Source organism: Gymnoscopelus microlampas, assembly GCF_963454915.1.
Source record: "Gymnoscopelus microlampas genome assembly, chromosome: 4".
NCBI lineage: Eukaryota > Metazoa > Chordata > Actinopteri > Myctophiformes > Myctophidae > Gymnoscopelus > Gymnoscopelus microlampas.
In genome coordinates this window covers 32,301,230-32,326,229 of record NC_139941.1, presented here as the reverse complement: position 1 = coordinate 32,326,229, position 25,000 = coordinate 32,301,230, and the positions used below count along the sequence as shown (strand labels likewise).

Below are 25,000 nucleotides of genomic sequence, written 5' to 3'. Positions count from 1 at the left end.
TTTGTAGAAATTTCGCATTGTTCCAGGAACCTTTTGTTTATGCTATCCTTTATGTACGTGCACAGTGTATGTGTAAGTGTGAGGTGTGATGTGTGATGTGTGTACCTGCAGTGTGTGTGTATGTGAGTGTGTCCAATACACTGGGTGAGCATCCATCTTTCAATGCATCTTGAGGCCCAGATGCTCTCAGTAGCTCCAGCACACGGCCTAGATGCACCCTGGCCGAACGGGGAGAGTAGGGCTCTGGAATGATATACACATACACGATTTGCCAAAGACATAACACAGGCTTTCTTTGTTGTCACAGCAATGGATGATCCATGTACAACATTTGTAAATGCAGATAAATCATGTCAAACTAGAATGATCTGAATTCATGTGCACAAATCATGTCTAAAGCATCTAAAGATTAGAAGAATTGTATGATTTTTTTCAAATGTCAACATTATGTTCCCTCAAATTACCAACGCCTATCTATTATAAATACACTATAAAATGTTAATAACCCAAATAAATCACTCATGGGATCAATTTCCTTTTTTCCTGAAAGATTTATGGGAGTCAAGCATGTAATTATGTGCAGGAGACAGATTATATGACACGGTTGTTCAAGGGTGGTATTTCATGTAGTAAACTACTAATATAATTAATTCAGGCATACCTTGTACACAGGGTAAAATATGACAGGCTAAATGTGAAATAACAGACCAGGGCCATTATTATTGGTGCATTCATAGCTAGAAGGTGAGAGAATGCCTAACTTGTTGGCAGACAGATGTGATCTCTAAACCAGCACAGCAACTGTAAGTCACTTCCACATCATGTGACACCAAAGCTGAGGCAACGGTTTTACATAGAAGTGAAGTTAAGGTCTTTACTAGGCGTGTGTTGACCTATTTGTGCATTGCAACCTTACCTTGATTAAATTAAATAATAAAATGTTATAATAAGTATACAAAGACATATTGGCAGTCTAAAACTAAAGGCAAAATGATAACCGTGTGAAAATAAATAAGACAAACATACCAACAAAATCATTGTTGGCTAACCATTGTTGGCATTTACAGATTTTTACTGACTTCTCATGATTTCAGAGCTGCATGTTGTAAAATGCCAGCTGGAAGAGAAAACAAATAGCAGGAAACAGAGAAAAAGTTACCTTCAACCAGGCGGAGGGAAGATCCTGGTTTGAGACCCTTCAGGGTTTGTAGTTCTGCAAGGGGGTCTAGAGTCATCCCAGACAGTGCCAAAGACAGGTTGGAACGTGGACACACTTCTTCTTTAGCCATCAGGGCCATTACTGCATCTTGGACCAGCCAAAAGCCATGGACCTGCAAAACATGTGGTTTAACAACAACAACAACACATTATAAAAACATTTCCCAGCATCTCTATTATTTTGATAATTTATCATTTTGATACATGACAGGTGATAAGAGAGCAAGAGCTTGGGTAAATGCCCTGAGAGATGTTTTACCTGCATCTCAAATGGTTCTACTCCTGCCCCCTGAATCTTCACAGGAAATGATGTGTCCTCTTCCTGTTTGATGCCAACAGGCACTTTTATACTGCATATTGGGACGTCTGTTGAGACTGGAAAAAAATCAGAGTATCAAGGGTTTAGTGAGTGACGAGCTTTATGACTGAATTCATAATTATCCATTGATCCAACAATATCCTGTCAAAATGGTTTTAGCTGAGGCATAATTGCACAAACTCTCCTCTGCCATCAAGAGCTGTAGTATAATGCCTGAGGACATGTCATGAACTGTACTATAATGCCTGTGGACATGTGGGCGTGTGAGTGAGAGTGCCTGAAGGGTGTACATGTAAAACAAAATGTGTGAGAAAATGAAAGTGGGGTGTGTCTCTCTCTCTCTTTCAAATACACACACACACACACACACACACACACACACACACACGCGCGCGCACGCACGCGCACGGACACGCACACGCACACGCACACACACACACACACACACACACACACACACACACACACACACACACACACACACACACACACACACACACCGAGAAGCAGAGACATACATACATAGGGGAAGAGCAGGACTCAGCGTGTTCGTTAACTTGGAGGGTGACTAAACCTGTTGATTTTAACTATAAGCTTTCCTGCCATCTCAGGGCAAAGGGACAACCACACCCAATGCTGGCATTTGCAAATTAGCATACAGCAGCAAACTGAAACCACATAAATGTGTGTGCACCATAGTAGGGTTGTAACAGTTAATTGAACAAATCAATTGAATCGATTCTAAAAAATGATCGATAGTTGCTAATTCAATAAGTATAATCAATCCATCATTTGGGCATGTCATTATTACAGGTGAAAAGTTTTTGTAAATGTCAAAAACATTGAAGAATAGTGAAAATAGCCGCGATGTGACACATTGTGAGCTTGAAGATCTTCAAGCTCACAATGTGTCGCATCGCGGCTATTTTCACTATTTTCACTTTTGTGCGTCAAAATATGAAATAGGGGTTAATTAATTTGTTGAAAAAAAAAGAACCGCTTCTCAATCCTTCAATTAATCAAAACAGTAATTTGAACATAATCAATAGTTGCAGCCCTGCATAGCAAGATGGCATGCTAACTGGTACTGTATGTAGGCATTTTTTATGTTCCATATGGCACCTGGACAATGAGCCCAAATATTCAGGATACAGTATGTACTGCCATAAATTATAGCAGTGTAATTCCTCAGTGCCTGTAGTCAATCTGGGCCCAGTGTGTGCCTGAGCAGCACCCAGGAAAAAAATGTTTCTCTGTTTGTGATTGGATGGAAAACCGCCCCTCCTCTGTGCATGCCTTAAATGATCTGCTTCTTTCCTATTGGAGCTGCTGTGCTGCTACTACAGAGCATAGTATTGTTTCAGTGCATACTGTGTTTGTTTTACCATTGATCTGTTATTATTTTAAACTCATAATACTACTAGCAGCCGTCTCTCACTGTTGATATGTAGATTGTACATCATTCATTCATATACTCAGTGTTGATAAGCATAGCAATAGATAATTCATAATATTCACTGTATATTTTTATTTATTGATAGACTTTGTACATATTTTCACTTATTCACTCATTCAGAGATCCAGTGCAGATACCTAGGGCCAGCAGCTCAGTATTTTATGTATATTCTTATTTATCTTGGTTTGGCTCTTACCTGTACCTCTTCTGTGTTTCATTCTCACTGCTATTACTGCTATGTGACCTGAATTTCCCTCCAGGGATTAATAGCGGTTTATCTTATTATCTTATTAAACTCAATTCACATGGTTTCTTCCAAATTACATAATCTGCCAATCATCCTGTCCCCCTTAGAGATAAGTGTCCCTTTGAGGGGAGTCACACCTCAGGCTATACTGGAGAAACGCCAACATACACAACAACTGTACAGCACTCACATCTATCCATCATGAGAAGGAGAGGGGTGGGGATCATGTCATGGCCAAAGGCAGATTGGTGAATGCATGAGAACAGTGGGATTAAATAAAATAGAAAGACAAGAAAAGTGAACAGGAGAGGTATAATTCTATTCGTTGTGTGTGATAATAAATGACTGGACAAGATGTAATGATGCCTGTATCTTAAATACATTCATAATTTTGACATATTCCCATGGGATTTTGATCGAGGTAGCATCAAAGTATTTTAGCATGGAGTGCTTCACGTTACAGCTGCGTAGAAAGCTAACACATTCTCCTGCAGACATTCCTAAACCAAGAAGTAACAAACACTGCGAGAGGCAGAGATAAAACAGTAGCACTGGGGCTTATTCAAACCAGCAGAGTTGTGCTAAATCTCCCACCCTCCTCACACTGTTCAGTGAGGGAGGCACAACCAGTCAGATGAAAGAGGGAAAAAATGGAAGAAAGTGTGGAGCAATAGAGAAGAAAAATACAGTGCTGGGGTTACTCACCAGACGTCCCCTGACTTCTTCCAGTTGCTCCTCCTCTCTTCATTTTGTCCTTCATGTCTGCTAAAGTTTTTACTGGGCTGTCTTTCTCTGTTTCCTTGTTTTCTCCGCAGTGGAAGCTGCTCTTGTAGTCTGGTTGCAGATTGCTGGAAGAGTACACAAGAGAGAGTGACTGAGTGAATGTGTGTGTGTGTGTGTCCCAGGAGTGTTCGGGAGTATAGCAACGTTCAAATAATAGTGTATCCAGGACTATAACTCCTACCACACTGGCCGCACTTGGCAAACTCAGTTTATCTGTTTTCCCTGTGTAAGATAGCCACACCCACCCATTGCTCAACACATTATTCCTTGTCTCTCACTCACTTTGTTGGGCTGGGTGTGTCTGTTCATACTGGCTCATTCCCCTCCTCCATCTTATCCCACTCCTCCCTCTCTTCTCTTCCCCTCTCCCTCCCATAGTCTGCCCTGGAGGAAAGGTGTGAACTATAAGCGTACAGTGTATATTTAATGTTTACTGTCTTAAACTTGTGTGTGTGTGTGTGTGTGTGTGTGTGTGTGTGTGTGTGTGTGTGTGTGTGTGTGTGTGTGTGTGTGTGTGTGTGTGTGTGTGTGTGTGTGTGTGTGTGTGTGTGTGTGTGTGTGTGTGGCAATGGAAACATGTGAACCATAGTTTACTTTATTCCCTGTATGGGGTCCTATATATTTGACCCGTTTTAGTGGGCAGCCAGCCAGCCATTGAGCATGTCCTTAATATGCATTCCTTTTTAAACCATGACAGACACAGTTTTTTTAACTGTCTCTTTATGAAGTATGCCTTAACTAGGCTACACACAAATGACATTCCTTTTCCATTGTGAAAAGGATAGGCAAAATAAGCCATTGGCTTCTGCCTACACCTTTTTGGTCTAATCCATATGATGAGAGATGAATACATTGTATTTTTCTTTTTTATGACCAAAATAAACTACTACTACTACTACTACTACTACATAGGCTACACGTGAATAGTCACTCTCACTCCAAACCAGTAGCCAGGCAAAGAGCAGGTGCCTTGGCTGGTGGTATTCTTTAGAATGCCACAGAAAACATTCCTGTTCTTGATCAAGAAGATAACCAACAACAATAGCATTGTGGCCTACACGTTGATAGGACTGACCGGACAGCCTACTGTGTTTTTTTTTAAGTTTTTTTTTTTTTTTTTACCTCTGCTGTTGCAAGACAGGAAACTCCAGCCGCAGATCTCACTCGATCGTCACAAAGTTCACCAACACAAAGAACATATTGAGCTGTGCTGAAGCAGGCAGACTTTAGAATGATCCATGATGGTGAACGCCACTAGTTTGATGTGCTTTTCTAGTGCATAATAAGCCTGTAACAACAACACCAGTCCCCCTTTTCCCCTACATTACACATTCATGACGTATATGGATCTTTAGGGGGGCGTGTTCCTGATGATGTCATGTCGCTGCCTGTGACAGTAGGGGATTCCCTCTTTCTTTGGTGTTTCGCCCAGGTGGGCGTGGTTATATGCTAACCTTAGCCTCACTAAAACTATGCCTAAACCTAAGGCTAACCCTAAACAAACAACTATACCTAAACCCAACCTTAACCCTAAACTTAACCTCTCACAAATGCCTAAACCTAACCCTAACCCCTAAACTTACTGATTTATTGGTTGATTGAATACTTTATTAGCAGTTTGCAAAAAAAAGCACAGGAAAGTGCAGTTAAACCCAAGGTCTGCTGAGAGGATTTTAAACCCAAGAAAGCCTATGGCTTGTTTCTATTGGGGTCCTTACATTTGTGCTCAATTAATCAAACCTCACAAAAACGATGCCTAACCCTACTACCTAACCTTAACGAACCTTGCAGTCTAAAAACGGTAAACCTAACCTCAAAACCACGCCCACATGGTCGAAACAACGGGAAAAGAGAGAGTCCGGTGACGGTGGCTGCGCGCTAGCGTCGCGCGCGGAAACCCCCGATCTACAAGCTCATGGCGCGTCGCGTCGCTACGCGTGATGAGCTTGTAGGTCGGTCGTTTTCGCGCGCGACACTGGCGCGCAACTAATCGCAGGCTCCAGGAGCAATATCCACCTTTGCTAGCTCAGCTGGAGAGAGAGCAAATACAAATGTAAATGTTATGTGTGGTTCGTTATGTTAACGTAACGGCCGGCCGCCAGTCGCGTTGGTAACGCCAATAAACACCTGGACTTGAAAAGTGAGAAGTGAGTGTTCTTCAGCCAGCTATACGCAACTGTCTGTTAGCTAACCGCTACCCGTTATAGCAACGATTTTGAGTCAGATTGTCGTGTTCTTCTTGTTGGCTTGGTGGCCTGAGTGAGGAGTGTGTGTTCATGCTAAAGTGAGGACAGTCAAGTCATGGGAATGAATGTCAAGGTTATATCTTCCTAGATGTCCGTGTGTCTGTCTGTCTCAACCACTAACGTTACAGCGTGGTCTCCAAGCGACCAGGCGTCACAGTTTTCTGAGAACTGAGTGGGATTACCTCTAGTTAATCTTCTTAATACTGTGTCAATCTAATTATATATTAGCCCAAATGAGACCAAATGAAATGATCTAGCCACTTAGTTTCTATGCGTTTCTAGTTTAGCTTCGTCTTCGTGGTAAATGTATGGCTTTTTGGCCATAATATAATGTATTATCTCTTTATAGCGTCTTTTACATTGGGCTGTCTCTTCTTCACTAAAGGTACAGCTTTGAGTGGGACCCTTCAAGTGTGTGAGGGTTGTGGTGTGTTAGGGTGATCTGATGTCCCAGGACCGTGGGGAAGAGGGGAGTCTCTCTCAGGCTGCCCCTACCATCAACGTCCAGGACCTGTCTGACAACAGCCCCACTCAGACCCCTGTTGGAGGAAGTGCAAATGGGGAGCAGGTGATTTGTTTGTGTCCATTACAGTGTGTTTGTTGTATCTGTGTATGCTTATGCTCTATATGTAGCTCTGGTCCATAGCGTTATAGAAGGAGTTCACACTATGGACCAGAGCTACTGTATATCTATGCATGTGCAAACCATAGACTGTAGTGCAAACATAGACCTTGCACTGTACTTGCTACTTACGTGTCTCGTCCTGGTGGTATTCTATTTGTGGCACTGGGGGATGTTGAAACATGTTAACTTTTTTGGCACATCAAGGTCAGAGGACACAAGGACAATAACATATTAGGCCTGCCTGGGCTATAGTTGGCATACATATACATACCAATATCTAGTAACTACACAAGTATGGCTTTCAGTTCACAAGGCTTTAGTGCAGTAGGCACGTAAACAGATTTTGGTTGCCACGTACTTGCGAATGTTATCATGCAGGTAAAGTCCACTGCCATCATTCTGTGTACAGGATAGGGTGGTGCTACTTTTTGTTACATATCTGATTTAGTTCTCAGGCATGGTATTTCATTGCAGATTTTGGTATTTTCTGATGAAAAATAGGTGTATATAAGAATGCCACTTGTATTGCTATGATATTATTCAATTCTATTATTGTTGAAGCATGACTGTGCTTCCTTAAATCTGATTAACTGTTGATGATTAAACTGAGATGAAATTGCAAATCGCTTTTCTGATTTGGCAACCCTTCAAGTATAATCTCCAATCTTTCACCACCAATGAACATACATCTTTCGTCAATTAATGCATATATACTGTATGTACAGGTGCATCTAATATATATATATATATATATTCATATATTCTAAATTCATTGCGCATAAAGTGAAATATTTCAAACCTCTTTTTGTTTTAATCTTGATGATTACAGCATACAGCTGAAAAGTATGTTCATTTATGCACTCAATACTTTGTCTGGGCTACTTTTGAACAAATTATTTCATCAATGTGGCGTGGAGGTGATCAGCCTGTGGCACTGCTGAGGTGTTATTGAAGACCTATTTGCTTTGATAGCAGCCTTCATCTCATCTGTATTGTTTGGTCTGGTGTCTCCCATCTTCCTCTTGACAATATCAAACTCTGAGTTGCATAAATGAACATACTTTTCAGATGGTCGACATTTCTGTATTATAAATCCTTATTTTAGTGGTCTTAAAGAATATTCTGAGATACAGGATTTCTGATTTTTATTAACTGTAATTTCATTTAGCCGTAATCAGAAGAATAAAAAAAACAGTTTGAAATATTTCACTTTATGCGCAATTGTGATTGCACTTATGATTGTAGAATATAATATGAAAGTTTCATTTTTCAAATTATATTACGGAAAGAAATGAACTTTTCCACAATATTTTTATTTATTTTTTAGATGCACCTGTATGTACAGCCTATTGACAGTGTACAGTATATGTCTTGGGGCTAAGTAGTGTCAGTCAACCTACATTGTAAGTAAGTAAGTACACATTGGGTATTGATAGTAAACAGTCAAAACAGTGAATATATTCGGTATACCATCTATCAACAGCAGGGACTGTTTTACTGTGGCAGTCAGTGGCAGCCTCACACTTTTTGGAACTAACGTACAAGTTGAACAGCAAAAGGAGACAGTAGGCTGTTTATTAACGAGAGCCAGATGCTAATGTAGCCTGGTTTCTGTTTGCCATATGATACAGCGAATGATAGCCTTGTGTTTGAATGTGTGATATCCTGTGTCTTTCAATTGGTTTGTTTACGAGCTGCAGCTGAGTCAGGTGTGGAAAGAAGAGAGGAGATGGCTCTGTGAGGAGGACAAAGCGGGTCTTTGTGCATCTGACCAAGGGAAGGTCTGACGCCTGCCCATAGCTGCTGCTCATTGCTACTGTCCATTGGTTTCAGGTTTTGTGATAGGAGCTGAGTGGAAGGACACCCTGCTCAGTCCGATGCAATTCCTTATTCTTGAACGCTGCAATGAAGAAGTAACGTTGAGAGCCTTGGTTATGCAGGTGTTCATATAGATTTTGACTGAGATAACATTTCCTCAGGTGTCACTGTCACCAGTGCTGGATGAGGCCACCCCTTCATCCACTTCCTCCTTCGAGATGCTGGACATGGAGTCGGTCCCGCCCCCTTATCAAGAAGTACACCCTCATTGGTTTTACTGCCGACTGACTGACAACACCACCTTATGGCATCCGTTCAGTAGAGAGGATTCTGAGAAACTAGAGAATGCTTACACCACTGGTAAGTGTGTGTGTGTGTGTGTGTGTGTGTGTGTGTGTGTGTGTGTGTGTGTGTGTGTGTGTGTGTGTGTGTGTGTGTGTGTGTGTGTGTGTGTGTGTGTGTGTAAAGTAAAGTTAAAGTAAAGATTATTATTCACTGGACAGAACATAGTCAGGTTGGCTAATAATTCATGTTGCTTTCTGGGCTGTTTCTCCCAAAGGAGCACTCATTTGGCCTCCGATTATCTTAGAGCAGACTTTCACAATACCATTTACTCTAGGCTATTCTTGTCCTTCATAGACACCTCATTGAACCAGTAAATAAATGAGACATTTTGAAATGTATTACTATTTGGAGAGAGAGAGCTATAAACAGAAATCGGAAGGATGAGATATCACAACTGCCCTGTTGCCAACACTGGCCCCCTGCCCAATGGGGCACTTGGCTGTGTCCGACGAAAGAAGATCCAATGCTATACCAGATCCAGTGCTAGACCAGATCCAATGCTAATATAACCTTTCAAGCTCGAGAGTCTCAAATGTAGGTTTCATCTATGTTGATCGTATCAGTTTCCTGTGTAAACGATACCAGCATTGTTGACGCCCCATACTATCCATTTGTATTCCTACTTGCTAATTTATTCATTTGTAACTCAGAGAGGAATTTCATGTGTAGTAGGGGAGAAGGAGGATGTGGTGGTTGCCGTGGAGGGAGAGCGATATGATGTGCGTGTCAAGGAGAGGGAATGCCACGCAGTGTACTGGGAGCAAGCTCCCACCGAGGTACGTCGCTGCACCTGGTTCTACAAAGGAGACAAGGACACCAGGTTTATACCCTACACGGAAGACTTCAGCAAGCGTCTGGAGGTACCTCGATCTGACACCATAGCATAACCTGCATCTGCATCCTCCCACTGCCCTCTGGGTTCACCAGCTCTGCTCTCCTCTCTCTCTTCTCTGTTGACCCCCAATCATTCCAATCTCTCTCTTCCACTCCACACCTTCGTCCCTCTTCTCATCTTCATTTATTCCTGGTATCTGCAGTGGCATTTTGAGGTCCATTTTAAGTGTAAAAGGTTGTTGACAAGTAAACCTTATTGGTATTGTATCGTTATTCTGGTCTTTCAGGAGGCCTATATGATAGCTGTGACTCTGGATGAGTGGAAGAGGAAGCTGGAATTCCCCTCAGGAGAGACGGTCATCCTGCACAATCCCAAGGTTAGGGCTGCTCACAAATTAGCGCAATAACCTGTATTCAGATTGAGATTGCTTTTGTTACAGTTGCACAAAACACAGTTTGGCAAAATAAGAATTACATAATGGGGAGAATGTATAAGAGGGAGGATTTGAAACATTGCGTCCACCCAATGTTGTTGGACGCATGCACTTTCATATAGTAAGCATTGTGTGAGCAAAAGCTGATTGGGTATGTCATGGCAAGACTGTCAGGTACTGTACATGTCGTAGGTGCCATTGTGTGTCTCTGTCTTTGTTTGTGTTGGGTGCTCGCACACGCACATGTAATACGTGTGTGTGTGTGTGTGTGTGTGTGTGTGTGTGTGCGCGCGCTACGCATGCACATGCATAGTTAATGCGATGTCTGTGTGCCTGTCTGTCTCTCTGAGGAATTGTAACACAGTGGTGTACTGTGCTAGACGTACTGGCTAGTTCCACTCCAAAGCCTCACAGACAGACACTTATCCATTAGCTTGGAGGGTCGGTAGATGTTATGAATGCAGAAAAATTGCATAGTTGTTGATGCTGGAATATTCAGGGACTGAGTTCCTTGGCCTATTGGCAGCGTGCCGCTGATCTGTGTAGTAGTTAGAGAGGTTAGTCGCAGAACACATAGACATACAAAGACATACTCTCCACCCATGCCGCTCCAACCTGGCAGAGATAATTATTAATGTATTACAAATTTCAAGATATAGAACTAGACATACGTGTATATAATGTATCACACTATTAATTTGTCTTCTATGTTTTCTCCATAATGTTAGCTGATAATGCAGTATCAGCCGCTGGGGTTACAGGATGAGTGGGTCCACTCCCCCTCTGAGCAGACACGCCCTCGAACCGTCAAGAGGGGAGTGGACAACGTCTCTGTGGAAATACCAGATGGTGTGTGTGTGATATTATTAGTTTGGTGTATTTGAATAAGGACAAATACAAATTGTAATGTACATTGACAAAGTTGAATACCCAACCATCATGTCACAGATGTGTTGCACGGTGCACCATTCTTATAGTGATGTGACAGCCAAATGGCCACCATTGAATTATGGTCAACATGGACTGTTCTTGATCATACACCTGTACAGCCACAGGCTAAACTCCCACTTTCCTTGTCTTAAGGTGAGCCAGACAAGGTAGACCATCTTGTCTTCATGGTCCATGGAATCGGTCCTGCGTGTGACCTTCGCTTCAGATCCATCATACAGTGTGGTAAGTGAGCATTTGTGTGTGCAAAGTCTGTGCACGTGAGGGGGACATGTACAGTAGGTGGGTCTATGTGTGTTTAGGAAAACTGTTTTTTTCCCCTCCTCCTTTCCAGTGAATGACTTTAGGAGTGCATCCCTGTCTCTACTGGCCTCTCATTACAAGCGTGGCCAGCTGGAGGGCACGGTGGGCAGAGTGGAGTTTCTACCGGTCAACTGGCACAGCGCTCTGCATGGAGATGCCACTGGTGTGGATGAGTAAGGATACACTAACTTACGTACTGAAGAGAACTGTAAAGTGCAGTGCTTTGATTGTGGCTTGTGTTTATTCAGTGCCTGCAGGTCCTGAAAATAGTCTTTTGTTTTAAATTGTGTTTTCTAATATCTGGGATTGAAAAGTCTTAAATGCAGTTGGTTTTAGTTTAGTCTCTTCTTAAAAGACTCTTCTCGATGCACTGAAACCCTAGTTTGAAATCCACCAGGGCATACAGACTTGTGTTGTTGTATTGTCTCTCATTTTCTACTCATGTTATTTTACTGGTGAAATTGTTTATTTCATTCTAACCTTTTATTAAAATGTCTCAAAAATGTACTTACTGAAACATGCACTCTCCCTGTTCTTGTGTCTATCATTGTCAAACTCCTTTCCCTCTCCTTTCACCATAGGGACATCCAGAGAATCACTCTGCCCAGCATCAGCAGACTGAGGCATTTCACCAATGACACTCTTCTAGACCTGTTCTTCTACAACAGCCCCACCTACTGTCAGACCATAGTGGACACAGTGGCCTCGGAGGTCAACAAGCTGCACACTCTCTTTAGACAGAGACACCCCAAGTTCACAGGGGAGGTTTCTGTAGTCGGCCATAGCCTGGGTATGCAGAACACACACACATACACACACAGCTATGAAAAAGATTCAATTTAACCAAGAGAAACATTTGACCTTTCCTCTGTTGTCATCAGGTTCATTGATCCTGTTTGACCTTCTGACCAATCAGAGGACTGCATCAGTCGAGATGGTCAGGGAGGAGGTAATGGAGTATTCGTAATGGCAGATACAAGTTCTGATAAGAATGATCTGATCAGTTCTATTGATTGTGCAGTTAGAAGTTAGTTAGTTATCTGTCATGCTCTGTTTTTCAGACAGCAGCTGATGAGCCCTGCCCTTTGACCTGTGATGCCCTGGAGCAGGCTCTGCTCAGACTGGGCTTACAGGAACACCTGGCTACACTACAGAGAGAGAATCTAGATTTGGAATCACTGGTAACACATACACACACAGCTTCTCACAAAAATAACAGTACAAAGACATACATGCATAAGTACCTTTACATACATACAGTACACACGCAAAAACAGTACAAGATAAATTGACTTACCGAGTTGCATATCTGTTTCTCTGTTCTTTAAAGGTGCTATGTCAGGATAGTGACCTTAAAGATTTAGGAATTCCTCTCGGACCCCGCAAGAAGATCCTGAACTATGTCAGGAGGAAACGTGCTCAAGAGGTCAGACACACTCTGAAACTCTCCAGTTAGCGCTATGATGTTTTACGGGGTCAAGAGACCATAAATCTGTTGTCCATCTTTCCAAGTAGGATTGTAAGCCAGCGACCGTACTCCTGCCTCCAGGGCTGCAAGTACCACCTCAGGAGGATCCCTCACCAGATGATCACCACAGTAACGAGTCTTTTGGGGCGACGGCGCACGAGTCATACTTCCTCAGGGCCCAGTCCATCACCAGCGCCGTGGACTACGAATATTTTGACGTGGGCATTGGACAGGTAGCGTGCGCGAGCTGCAGCACACTTGTTGATGCCTGGTAGTACAAGTATATGAAGGCTGTGATATGTCACCTTCCTGATTCTCTCCCCCCTTTTTGCTTGCCTGGACAGACCAATGGAGACATAGCCAAGGGACAGGTTTGTCTCACACTGTGTCCCCATGATCCCGAGAGGGGTCCCTGCTGTAGTTATAGCTCTCATATTCTCTCATGCTATAAATTTTACATTACACACAGTCAGGTCAGAGAAGACTGGCTTCTAGAATTATGTTTTGTAATTTGAGCCAAATGCTTATAGTGGCTATTTCACTCTGTAAGGAGAAAACAAATGCAATATTGGGATTGTGGCTATATCCATTGTGCTGTGGAGGCCTACAAACCCAGTGCCAAAACCAGTGCCTGTGTCCATCCTGTCCCATACGTGTAGTTGTTCCCTGCTCTCCCCTTGTCTGTTGATGTTGAGTGATACTTGTTTGTTCATGGTTCTGAACCATCATTGTCTATTTCCATACTGCAAATAACTTCCAATAGATTTTGTTTTATAGATGCATATATATATATGCTATACTTTTAGAAATGTGTGTTAATCGATCAATGTTTTATGAAATTTATAAGAGCACACTCATTTCTCCAGGTATCCATTAACTACCCACAGCTGGCTTTCCAACCTCAGAGCTTTTTCGCATTTGGCTCTCCCATTGGAATGTTCCTGACCGTCCGTGGACTTAAACGCATCGATCCCAACTACACCTTCCCCACGTGCAAGAGCTTCTATAACATATACCACCCTGTGAGTAGATGCACCTCGCTTTCTAATGCCCACAGATCTACATTTTTGGCACAAGCAACATTAGCAATTAGTGCAAGTCCGAACAAGCTTTACCTTGCTATAGGTAACCAATCATCTGAAGTGGGAGTTCACACCTATAATGTTCAGAAATAATCCCTGAGTTCATAGAGGAGGGCGAGAGCTCAAGAGCAGGCAGGGGAAAGTCTCTTAAAGGCAGCTTTTTGTTTTACTTTTTTGTTTGAAGTGCAGTGACAGCAATTTACTACCATGAACTCAGTTTCACTACCTTGCAGTTCTTTTGAGATTATACTAAGCTTGCATGTACTGTAGTAACAGTAAACGTTCAGAGCAAGCTGAGGTTTTAGCGTGTACCACAGGAAACAAACACCAATCATGTCATCATAAAGCGGTGAGTTTATGAAAGTGTTCTTAATGTTCGTAATCCTTTGATAAATAAATGTGTCCTTTTGCTTTATCTCTAGTATGACCCAGTAGCATACCGCTTAGAACCCATGATAGTTTCAGAGGGCGACCTGGAGCCCATGCTCATTCCTCACCACAAGGGGCGCAAGAGGATGCACCTGGGTATGTCTTCCTGTTTCTGTTGGCTTTTATTGGCACTCCGGGACATCAAGTGTCAAATTAAACAATGTATAGAATGCTAGCCAGCACTCACATTCTGTCCATTCAGGCACTTCTTATTTTATTTTAATAGACAGGCAACATGGCAAAGAAACAGACGTGTTTCAGCTCTAAAGGTACTTACACACCGGGCCGATTTTTTCATGCGAATAATACGTTTTTTTTAAAAACCTTATAAAGTCAATGCAAGCTTCCACATCAGTTTCGCGGAGCGAAAAAGCGTCTTTTTTTTATTCGGGCCGAGTCCGAATTTTGCGTATCGTCGCATAATCGCCGGTGTGTAATGACCTTAAGCCTTAAGCTTAGAGCTGGAACTGAGCACCCGGCAAGTGCCCTATAGTTAATGTGTGACGGTAGTTGTGCTCACATTCCTTTTAGTCAAATTTAACAATAACATCTCTGTCTCTGTCCCGTAGAACTGAAAGACAGTTTGACTCGTATGGGTATGGACCTGAAGAACAATGTTTTGGGATCATTAAGGACTGCGTGGCAGTCCTTTTCCAGACTGCCTGTGGCTGCACTGCCCCCAGTAGAGGAAGGAGAAAGCACAACAGAAGAAAACCTACAAGGGCCACCTGGTATAAAGCTAGCATCCCTAACTGTACTTATGTCTGCATGTGTGTGATGGTAGGGGTGTTTGGATGTATGGATTTTGTGCTTGTGTCTTGCCCATGTACATCTAATCTTGTCTCTTCCTAAACTATTCCCTCCCTGCATGTAGCCCATTCCCTCTCCGCTTTAACCTCACCTTCAGTGGTAGGCGCTGCTTCTGCTAACAGGGACGAGAAAAGGGATGATTTTTGGACTCAAATGCTGGAGTGGCCCAAGGCCCTTCATATGCATTACTTCCAAGGTAAGCCAGTGGAAGTACATGGCTACAATGACTTGAGTGAATGAACACTTTGCAGCTCATTGTTGGATAGTGTTGTTATCAACTACTCGAGTCCATCCCACTATATACAGAGAACTCTCTTCTGAGCTTCCTTGTCTGCTGTTTATTTATAGTAGGTTCAAGGCAGGCACGCTGGAAGAGGTTTTAAGCAGAGGGGAGCTGCCAACTAAAAGTGGAAATATGATGTCATTGCTTAGTTTTTTAGTGCAGCATATAGTAGGTGTACTGTTCACAATAAATCCAGGCGCAGAATAAGCTAATACACTAACAACCAAAACTGCACGGCACAACAACAAGCCCATGTTAGCCACAGACATTAACTGCACAGCGGCAGTGTTAAATAATGTCTTGCCTGGAATTATAATGCAACAAACATAGCCATGGTGTGTTGCTAATGAAATGTATCACGGTAGGCTATATCCAATCTATCCCGGATGTTACTTTACACATGCATTACAGCAAGATGTGTCAGCCTCGACTGACTCATAGTGCTTTGCAGCCAGGTTTTAAAATGTAAGCTGGAGAATGATCTTCTGAACATGGCAACTAACACAAGTTAAACAAACCTCTTTGAGCAGCCGCCCCTTTTGTGCGCGCAATGCTGTCAGAAATCTGGGCAATCTCCTGGGCAGAGCTGAATGTTTTGTACTTGGCCAAGTCACCGACTTCAGCCAGCTGCAATTTCAAGCATGATCTGTTGATCTTTTTTGGGAGTTGACTTGAACCTCATTCAGTCCCGAAAAATGTAGATCGGCAACAGCTAGACTGGCATCAAATCACTTTGCATTTTGCTTATCCGGTCTAGAGCGGATAATGAAGTAGTCTGTGTGTACATGACTGTATATGTGTTAGGAAAGTATTGGATACAGTAGACGGGCTCTACACCGGATCAGAGAATTAAACCATAATAGAAAACCAACACGCTTTGAACTGAGCAGATTGGACCTTCAGTTCCAGAGATAATGGCCAAAACATCTTGAAAACTGCCACTTTCGCCGGTTTTCGATCGGCGATTTTCGATTGAGTTGAAATTTCTTTTTTGGGGGTAATAGAGGGGGGGGGGGGGATCTCGCCTGCCCTAAATGTAAATCCAGGGAACGCCACTGGCACTGGATAACCTGGTGATGCAACATTATCAGCAACAATGAGAGTGGCTTCTCTCTGACAGCTGCTCTCATCCCCTCACTTAAGTGAGTTTATTTGGGATTTAAGGGAAATTATAAAACTGTTATTGACATGATGGAAACACTGTCTTCTTCTCAGAATATATTCTGTATCTTTACCACTGATTCGAGTCCAAACTAAATGATCAATTTCTAAATACTGTCCAACTGTATTCATAATCCCCACAGATCACTCCTGTGATGTCAGTCTTTAGGATAAACAAAAAAACACCTTTTGCAATGAGATTTGATTGCCGCAATATCTCACAGAGGTGATTCAGTTTGTTAGGGACCTGTTCTCTTCTGATGTGAGGCCAGACTTGTCTGCTAAATGTAAACTGAGGATAGTTGACTTGGGTCCCCTCCAGTTAACTGTTAAATATTTATACTGATGCTTGCATAACTGGTTGACATGCAAGCATCAGTTGATCTACGAGAGGAACAAGTCTGTGGTCTAGTAACATTTTGGAAAGAACATATTAGTTACGCATTAGGAGGTGTATACATGTACTGCAACCGCGTTATAGACATACAAATGTGTTTCATTATTTACAAAAGTTGATCCACAGTCACCTAACTGGCCACAGTCATGGCATTAAAGTGAATCGGTGGCAGAATATTCTAATGTTCTAGTGCTGTATACTACTGAAATTTACAATAAATATTAGAAATAGCAATACAAAATGTGAACGGAATCTGCACAACCCGTATCTGTAAACTGTAGTCCTGTTACAGTTTATCTAACTTTTTTTTAATGTCAGACATTGTATGGCCTGAGGATAGAAACTGTTCCTTAGCCTGCTGGATCATAACCAGATGCTCCAGTACCGTTTGTCAGACGGTAGCAGAGTGAACCGTCCATTGCTGGGGTCACTAGGATCTTTGATGATTCTCTGGGCTTTCACCCTGCTCCTCTGGATGTAGAGGTCCTGCATGGCTGGCAGCTCAGTGCTGGTGATGCACTGTTTAACCACTCTGCAGAATCTTGTGGTCGTATTTTGAGCATTCTCTGTAGCAGGCAGTGATGCAGCCAATCAGGAAATCCTCCATGGTGCACCTGTAGAAGTTGCACAGTGTCATGGAGTCCATACTGAACCTCTTGAGACTGCGGAGGAAGAAGAGCTGTTGTGTTCCAGCTTTAAGGACGGTGCCCATGTGATGTGACCAGCCCAGGTCAAGTCATGTATCCTGTTTGAACGCGTTAGGGCTCTCCCTAACCCATCCAGACAGGATCTGACATTGTCAAAACTCAGCCTCAGTTCCCCATGCATTCATTCAGAGGTGTAATCCTGCAGCTACTCAATTGACTGGTTTCTCTGGCTTTGATGTGTACAATAGTGTCATCATTGACTGGGAAACAGAAGATGAATGACCACTGACTGTCCACTGTGGTTTATTGCAAACAAGAAGATCTAGGTTATTGATGAAGAATATTTCCTCTCGTATCAGTTAAATCAGTAGTGTGACTGATTTAAGCTAAATGATATAACCTACACTGTAGGTTAGTTAGGCTACATACAGTATATTGTTTACACACTGTAGGTCCTACAGTATGTAAACAATATACTGTATGTAGCCTAACTCTACACTATTGTAGGTGTAGCGTAGGCCCTCACATTCCATGCAATGCTATGTTAATCTTACTCTACGCTCATCCCTCATTCCCTATCCCTTAACACTACTAGACCTTTTCCTGGTCCTCCCTTCCGTCTGCTGTTGACACTTCCAATTTATTCATACTTTTTCGTTCTTCAATTCAATTTCATTCCTCATTTTCTCTGTCTGTTTGTGGTTTCCATTCTTCTTTCTTCATCTGTTTACCCCGCTTCCACATTGCCCCGCTTCCACATTGCGGCTCTGGGATCCATCTAAATTTAAGATACTTCTACCGAAGGTACAACAAAACATGTTTTCTTCCCATACCTTACATGTCTCCTAAGGAATAGATGGAGATGGTCATGAAATATGTAGTGTTGAAGTAGTCAGACTTACCTCCAACAAAGTTACATTAAGCTTGTCTCAGTCACTCTCAGTATGGTGTAAATGACACAATACTGTGTAAGTTGAAATAAGACACTGCTCACTGCTGAGTGAAATGTTAATACTGTCTGGAAATACAAGCCTGTAACATCAGTGTAAGTAAGAGATACAAGTTACAAGTAGCCATTGAGAGTTCTGAAGAAGAAAGCATTGCTTACTGATTTATGAACAAAACGGCAGTACATGGCTTTATAAGCCACATCAGTGCTCTCACTCTTCTAACAAAAAAGCAGTGCCAGTGATTGTATCATGTTTCTTTGATCTTATGGCAATTAAACCATATACTACATGGTTTAATGTTTTCATGTGGGAAATAATATCTGACAATTTACTACCGCATATTTATCAGTACGTTTCTTTTTTTGTTAACAGGTTAAAGCTCTATATTGTGTTTATTCCATAACAGGGGTTTCTCCAGCTCTTTAATAAACAGAAAATACATTTTCAGGTGGGACACAAATTTCATCCAATCAGGAAAGAGAAAACTCATTTATCACTTAAACTTTTATAGCATCCTGGTTAAAAAAAAAAAAAAAACTCCCCCCCCCATCACTTTAAATTTCACTTGTTTATCCTGTATCCTGTATGGCCTCTGTCTCCTCCTGATAGGATGAAACAAACACTCTATATAGCAATGATTACTAGGAGAATATAGAGCTATTTAAGACTTATTTTAACAATGATCACTTATTCAGAGTAGATCAGAGCATCAGACGACAGACCCTTAACATGGTCTGATCTACATCATTAAAAAGAATCCCTATTTTACACCTGAAGGTCGGATTAAATAGGAAATCGTATTCTATGCTGCAGCTAATAGTACAACATGAAAAATAATATAAGGTTAGGTGAGGTCAACTTCATTATCCCCAAGGGGAAATTATTGGTGTGGTAAATGCATTCACATTCAAAATAACTCACATTAAAAACCGTACATATTAAAATAAGTCCCACCCAGAACATAGAAGATACATCCTGATCGCAGCCTATAAACGTAAACTAGGGCACAATACAGTACAAAGCAACCAACAGAAAAACCTAATAAGCATATAAGTATCTAAAAAGAAATTCAGGATTTGCAGAAGACAGTAGCTCCAGTGTATTAGTTCTCCCCTGTCCATTAGTTAAACTGTTCCCTTCTTTTCACAAAGGGATGTGGTTATTTATCCTTCATCATATTTTCCCCTGTTTTACCCCTGTCAATACAGGCATGCACGAAGAGGCAGAGTCTCCAATGTCGTCAGAGGAAACACAGGCGTGTGATATCAAAGTGGGGATGTTGAATGGAGGACGAAGGATTGACTACGTACTGCAAGAAAAGCCCATTGAAAGCTTCAATGAATACCTGTTTGCCATCCAGTCTCACCTTTGCTATTGGTGAGTCATACATACACATGGGGAATATGAGGATGGGATAATAGTGCTCTGTTGTGGACTATTTGTTTCAGATCTATTTTGCTGTTTAGTTTTATTTTAGTTAATTGTCTTTTATCAGGTCATCTTTGTGTTTTTGAAAATGTCTTCTTCTCTTTGTCTGCCAGGGAATCTGAGGACACAGCTCTTTTGCTGCTGAAGGAGATCTACGACAAGCTGGGGATTCCCTTTGAGCAGCCTCAACAGCATTAACATTTCTATGAACGCAGACTTGGTTATTGACAATTTTACGACCGACGGTAGTTAATGAAAAACGCAAAACAAATGAAGGAAGATCGGCCAAAGTTCATAGGCTGTACAATCCTCTCCCAGACCGTCTTGTCGTCCAAGTGTCCTCTCCTCAGACCAGGGGCTTTTGGAGGGTGATTTAGTTCCGAAATATCAACTCGCACAGCGAGTTGTTCACTTGAGTGCCTCTGTTGGAGGCGCCGAAGAACCGTTCAGGTTCACAATGGAAAGTAACTTTTTCTTAAAGGCTCTGACTACAGATGGAAGTTTGTTTCTAATTGAGCCAGTGTTCATGGGCATGCCTCATATCAGCATTTTCATTTTGGGGTTTAGGCTTTTTTTAGTTTAGTAGTTTTTTTACTGTGCAATTTCACTTACAAAAAAAACACATACATACTTTACATACAGTATATACACACTTACTGGTTATCCAGAGCCATACCTACTGTTATGTTTGTGAAAAAAAGGACAACTTTGTGGAAGATGTTGTCTTTTAACTTGTATGATGAAGGATCTCTTGGCCAGTATTGATCTTCCTTTCAAGCACGTGAGACCACCTGTAGAAATTAGACCAGTCTCTCTACAGAAGGTCAACGCGGGTTGTTTTAGAGGGCTAGTTTGACCTTGCGTAAAACCTTAGAATCCTTAATATCCCTTGTCCAAAACAGGTAGAGTTGCGCTTAATTTACACTGCCGTACGCCGGTGTTGCACGCTGAAAATATATCTACAATCTCAAAACACGTCGCACCGCGACATGTTGTGAGGATGTAGATTGGCTATTTTCAGCATGTGCCAAAGTATAAATCAGGCTTTATTATTGTATTTTACTAAAGTACATTTTGTTTCCCGCAAGGATAATGCAGATTTGCATCTTGTCCATTACACATCATCTTGATGTTTATACTGTATGCCAGTATATAGGCTGCTTTACAGCTAATGATGCTGCTCATGGAATTTTTGTGCAATATATAAATTATGTCACTTTGTCCTTTTGATTTCCCAGTTCTAACCATTTTCTTACTGACATGGAAAGTAAACTTAACCATGCCTTTGTTCTTATCGCATTTTTGTTTGTTTGAAGCGAAGGCTATGCATTGAAGCTTTTATGACAGATATTTATATCGGCTCGGTGAAAGCTGTCTTTTGAAGAAATCTGTCAGAATTGCAGATGGTTGGGAAAAAAGGATGCTTGATGGAGAACTGCTTAGTGTTGTCACGTAGGAGTGTGGGCAGTACATTTCTGCTGTACATGGTCAGTAACACCCCAAGGTGTGTGTGCCAAGCCTTCTCCTTTCTCTTCTCTCTGCTTTCCTGCTGCTAACCCCAACATTCAACCTCAGCAGTAATACATTCCCTATCCTGATGTAAGCTCATTTACTTGGCAGACTGATGTCCAATATGCACAATTTAATTTTTTTGCACAATCCAAGGGCACAGACGTTCTTGTCCTCACCTGTATTGTATGCATCTGTTTCTTCTTTCCCCACTTGAGTAAATTATTTTTAAAGTTTCATATGATATACTAGACATTGGCACTGCCCCACAACCTATACCCTGTAATATTTGTAAGTTGTACTTCTCACAATTAATTATTCTGTTCTGATGTGCAGATACATGTCAGCACTTCTTTTCCTTGCAATATGATCTACACTTAAATCTCCTACTACTCCAGACAGTGTTCTCAGTTTACATTTAAAGTGTTTTCCTTGAAACTCCATGACTGCTCACTGTCTCATACTAAATGGATCAGACGGATGGCCACACCTGTAAGCCTAGCCTCCGTAATCATTGATCCCCACTCAATAACTGGCTCTCACCAGTCTGTTTTGCACTTCATACCACTATATTGGTCTAAACCAAAAATAAATTCTTGTTTTTATTAAGAGAGACTATAAGTATGGTTACATGTTGTGTGTGCCATAATAAAATATTAATAGCATACTGTTTTTTGTGTTTCCTCCGCCAATATATTGATTATTGACACATACTGTAAATAAATCCCTGCAGGATTGTAACAGGATGAGGTTAGTGGTCTAATTAGCTCACACTATACAGCAGTGGTTCCTTTAAAAATCTTGAAGGGCATTTGTAGCCCACCCAGAATCTGACCATCCATTTTCAGAGCAGGTTTATTTCAATAATCAATCAATCGATGTGTTTTGGCTTGGATCAATGAGATCAGTAATGGTATACTTTAAGGTCCTATTTAGCGGTATCACAATGAAGTTCAATTTGAAGGTTTAAATCGTTTAAATCGTTATATCTATATATATATATATATCGTTTTATATATATAAATCGTTTTATATATATCGTTATATTATCATCAAAATCTCGTGTTTTGGGGTCCTACTTGCAATATCCTCACAGCCCGGCCCACAGGTGGGTTGGGAATGCTGCACTACAGTGATTGAGAGATTCAGAATCTATGAGGTATTTCATCACTGTAAATTGGGTTCTTTCCATCGTCCTCAACCATGTGCCACGTTTTGAGGTCAGTTTTGTTTTGTCTTCTTTCCAGTTGTACTATCCAGTAACGGTGATACTTGATGTAATAAAGGGAGCAAGTACATTAATGCACAGCAGTGCAGTGTGTGCCAGTCTGGAGATGATAGACTATCTGATGAAACGAGGTCAAAGCTATTTTAGTGGCTGTTGTAGTAGCTACCCATTCATGTCGATTATGAAATATTCATAGCATTTTGTAATGCATTGACTTTCAATGCTGTTGTGTGTGCATGGAGTGTTTATACTGCTGAAAATGGGCTCACGGTGGGAGTAGATCAAGACCTCAGAGTGGAAAAGGCGTGACTCGTGGTTCACTTGAGTGGGAGTAAATATAGGCCTATAGGCCTACACTAATCTCTCATCTCGAAGACCAGCCTATTCATATCAGCACTAGCTAGCCTCAAATGAAATAGCTAATTAAGGCCAGCATGAAAATAAGCTTATGATGGAACTTATTTTGTTTACTAATTTATTACTTATTCAAATTAATACAATTATATTTTAACCATTCTAGTATGTTAATGCATTATAACTATCTGCAGTGGAGGTGGTCTTCTCCCTACTCTTCCACTGAGAAATTGATCCCCTGGGGTGTTGGGTAGGACACCTGCTGGTTCACATGTAGTGCTGCCTGAAGCAACATATATCGTCAATAGCCTACTGTGATGTCTGGCATCACAATACTGGGCAAAAACTGAGGACATACACAGACAGACGGATTCCAGAAATGTACCTTTTTGTCCATATCAAAGGAGATCACCAGCACTAGACAGGTTTAATTATGAGATGAGGCTGGCATTGTTAATCTGCTTCTTTTACTAGCAGCTCTTCTATAAACCACTATCCCTACATCCACACAGTGGGATGACTCATAGGTCTGCACTTTGCACTTAATTGGAAGTAATCGATCGAACATCGTGATTTTTTAATCCAGCATAATCAAATTCACTGATACAGAACATTCAGAACATACAGAACAGGGTTTTGCAAGCTCTTTGCAGATGGCTTTTATGTGACAGTGATTATATTGTTATTGTATGGTCATTGTGAGGTGTGGCATGGAATGGATGTTGTAAGGGCAATGTTTAATTTAATTTAGTTTATGGGTTATAAAGTTCTGCTGACAGTTAAGACATTGAAGCATCCATCATACATTGTAATAATAAAACAGGTGCATGCATGCATGCGTCTATGGATGGGTGTTTTGTTATGCTAATGAGGGCCTGGGAGGGAAGGCATCCTATTGCATTCTGGGCCACAGCAGGTAGTTTAACAAGAGAAGCTGTGTTTTGCTGCCGCTGTCCTCTCCTCCTCCCACCATCCCTCTTTCCATCTCCCTCTCCCCTCTCTCCTTGTCCTTTGAAAATGTTATTCTGTTGACTGACAATAGAGTGAGTCTTTTCTCTGGAACAATGCCCCCCCCCCTCCCATCTAACTCTCACTGAGTGCTATTATTGTGCTAGCTTTTAAACTGGCACAATTGGCCCTCCCAATATTATCTATTTACATCTCTCTATAGGTCATGTAGTGCTTAACAAGTGACTGTAATCTGCTCTATACGAGAAGGCCTGTTTGTGGCCTGTGTGAGAGAGAGGATAGAGGGTTGAAAGAGAGAGAGAGAGAGAGAGAGAGAGAGAGAGAGAGAGAGAGAGAGAAAGGGAGGGAGGCGGGGACTGCTAGCTGAGTGGTTCTAATGTGAACTGTACTCCTGGGCTTTCAAACAAAACAGCATCAGCAAAGAGAGATGAGGAGAGAGAGAGGAAGAGAGGACTTCAGTCGGGAGAAGGTCTATCAAGTGGAAGTACTGTGTCAGTCATGAAATACAGAGCTGTGCTGGCTGAGATGAGATGAGATAAGGGGCATGGTTGAGTGGCTTGGCCGCTAACTCTCACAGTCCAAAGAAGAGGAGGCAGAAGTGAACTTCTGAAGGACATACAGAGCATCTGGGATAAAACTGAGACGCCACACGAGCAGAACTCGCCCTTGAGTGCCGACATGGGGGGCTCCCTCAGCCAACACAGGAAGA

The 25,000-nt window shown here is 41.8% G+C and overlaps 3 protein-coding genes across 5 annotated transcripts in view; 2 read left to right on the top strand and 1 right to left on the bottom strand.

Annotated features, from left to right (window-relative positions):
* Positions 1-5,348, bottom strand: part of LOC311043092 (clustered mitochondria protein homolog) — a 19,057-nt gene extending 13,709 nt beyond the window's left edge. Inside the window, exons 1-5 of the mRNA XM_084054263.1 lie at positions 5,146-5,348; positions 3,946-4,088; positions 1,478-1,593; positions 1,160-1,331; positions 106-243 (exon numbers count right to left, since the gene is read on the bottom strand). Of these exons, the coding sequence (XP_083910389.1) occupies positions 106-243; positions 1,160-1,331; positions 1,478-1,593; positions 3,946-4,000 (481 nt within the window). The 5' untranslated portion in view covers positions 4,001-4,088; positions 5,146-5,348. The remainder of the gene's footprint in view (positions 1-105; positions 244-1,159; positions 1,332-1,477; positions 1,594-3,945; positions 4,089-5,145) is intronic.
* Positions 5,349-6,034: 686 nt separating this feature from the next.
* Positions 6,035-22,394, top strand: ddhd2 (DDHD domain containing 2). Of its 3 annotated transcripts, none has more exons than XM_084056221.1 (19): positions 6,035-6,170; positions 6,655-6,837; positions 8,874-9,072; positions 9,727-9,917; positions 10,179-10,268; positions 11,054-11,174; positions 11,409-11,498; positions 11,608-11,749; positions 12,158-12,366; positions 12,458-12,525; positions 12,638-12,757; positions 12,907-13,002; positions 13,092-13,277; positions 13,911-14,066; positions 14,549-14,651; positions 15,125-15,286; positions 15,430-15,561; positions 20,012-20,180; positions 20,345-22,394. In XM_084056221.1, exons 2-19 carry the CDS (start codon positions 6,715-6,717, stop codon positions 20,427-20,429), a joined length of 2,442 nt encoding a protein of 813 aa, XP_083912347.1. In that variant the 5' UTR covers positions 6,035-6,170; positions 6,655-6,714; the 3' UTR covers positions 20,430-22,394. The 3 variants fall into 3 exon arrangements, with proteins under 3 accessions (XP_083912347.1, XP_083912349.1, XP_083912348.1); XM_084056222.1 differs by having other exon boundaries at positions 6,053-6,163; XM_084056223.1 differs by lacking the exon at positions 15,430-15,561.
* A 2,376-nt stretch (positions 22,395-24,770) lies between these two features.
* Positions 24,771-25,000, top strand: part of LOC311044461 (transforming acidic coiled-coil-containing protein 1-like) — a 27,442-nt gene continuing 27,212 nt past the window's right edge. Inside the window, exon 1 of the mRNA XM_084056064.1 lies at positions 24,771-25,000. This exon is cut by the window's right edge and continues 34 nt beyond it. Within this exon, the coding sequence (XP_083912190.1) occupies positions 24,970-25,000 (31 nt within the window). The 5' untranslated portion in view covers positions 24,771-24,969.

What these genes read in the sequence shown, in the direction of transcription:
- ddhd2 (XM_084056221.1), top strand. Translation starts at nt 6,715, where the DNA reads ATGTCCCAGGACCGTGGGGAAGAGGGGAGTCTCTCTCAGGCTGCCCCT. An exon ending in TTGACGTGGGCATTGGACAG is followed by an intron (nt 13,278 to 13,910) that starts GTAGCGTGCGCG and finishes TCATTTCTCCAG; the next exon opens with GTATCCATTAACTACCCACA. An exon ending in GCGCAAGAGGATGCACCTGG is followed by an intron (nt 14,652 to 15,124) that starts GTATGTCTTCCT and finishes TCTGTCCCGTAG; the next exon opens with AACTGAAAGACAGTTTGACT.